The sequence below is a fragment of the Eurypyga helias genome, unplaced genomic scaffold (assembly GCF_000690775.1).
Source record: "Eurypyga helias isolate BGI_N326 unplaced genomic scaffold, ASM69077v1 scaffold20712, whole genome shotgun sequence".
Taxonomy (NCBI): domain Eukaryota; kingdom Metazoa; phylum Chordata; class Aves; order Eurypygiformes; family Eurypygidae; genus Eurypyga; species Eurypyga helias.
In genome coordinates this window covers 1-1,108 of record NW_010234314.1, presented here as the reverse complement: position 1 = coordinate 1,108, position 1,108 = coordinate 1, and the positions used below count along the sequence as shown (strand labels likewise).

At 63.4% G+C, this 1,108-nt stretch overlaps 1 protein-coding gene across 1 annotated transcript in view; it reads left to right on the top strand.

The window, feature by feature from the left end:
- LOC104505703 (sodium-dependent serotonin transporter-like) overlaps window positions 1-950 on the top strand; it is a gene marked incomplete at its 3' end in the record, with an annotated part of 3,781 nt that extends 2,831 nt beyond the window's left edge. The window contains exons 5-6 of the mRNA XM_010146387.1: window positions 81-215; window positions 847-950. Coding sequence (XP_010144689.1) covers window positions 81-215; window positions 847-950 — 239 coding nt within the window. The remainder of the gene's footprint in view (window positions 1-80; window positions 216-846) is intronic.
- Window positions 951-1,108: the final 158 nt, after the last annotated feature.

Below are 1,108 nucleotides of genomic sequence, written 5' to 3'. Positions count from 1 at the left end.
CAGCCACGAGCGAGCCGGCCATGCCCAACACGGACCGTTGGGGTGCTCGGTGGAGCAGCTCTGCTGGTGCCTCTCCCCAGGTGGTTTGGGTGACGGCCACACTGCCCTACGTCGTCCTCCTCATCCTGCTGGTCCGAGGGGCCACCCTACCCGGCGCCTGGAAAGGGATCGTCTTTTACCTGCGCCCGGACTGGGGCAAGCTCCTGAGCACGGCGGTGAGGGCGCGGCGGGAGCCTGTGCCCCTCGCCCCAGGGATGGCAGCACTCAGACCCCCTCTCCGCGATGGACACCCCTCCCCGCCCACGGGTCTGGCTGCTGCGATGTGGCCCTTGTTTCTACAGAAACGAGAAGCCCTGGACAGGCTCTTGGAAATGTAAATCCATAATTGAATCACCCATCTCATCGCCGCTGGGTTTTGTTTGTGCCGCGTTCTCGCCCCAGCCTGACAATAGGCTTCCCGTGGGTAATTACCAGGCAGCACTTGAGAATTCTCATTAAAAGTAATCAGGGCCATGCTGCCAGCGCTGAACCTGCCCGGGCAGGAGCAGGCACGGGGGTCTCGGGGCTTCCCTTGACTTCGTCCCTGCTCCAGGCACGGGGAAGCAGAGATGCTGTTGCTTCATTCTGCTGCTGCAGGACCCAGGGTGGGAATGAGCTCCCGCTGTCCCGTGGCAGCTCCCCTGTTCCCAAGACATCTCATGGGACGGGGCAGGCAAGAGAGGAGGTTTGGCAGCCTGCCCCAACAAGGACCCCGATCCCTGTGCTGTGGGGTGGGCACGCCAGGGGGGTGAGCATGCTGGCGACCCCCTGCCCATTCTCCAGCCTGGCTGTTGCTTCTCCTGCCAGGTTTGGGTTGATGCTGCCGCGCAGATTTTCTTCTCCCTGGGCCCTGGATTCGGTGTCCTCCTTGCTCTGGCCAGTTACAACCACTTCCACAACAACTGCTACCGGTGAGCTCCCGCGGCCATGGGTCCCTGCAGGGATGGGGCTGTGGGCATGGGGGCTGTGCCAGGCATGACCGCACCGGAGCTGCATCCCCACAGCTCCAGCACCCCATGGCCGTGGGCTGAGCACCCTTTTACTGATGGTTTGGTGTGTGGGGCCAGGA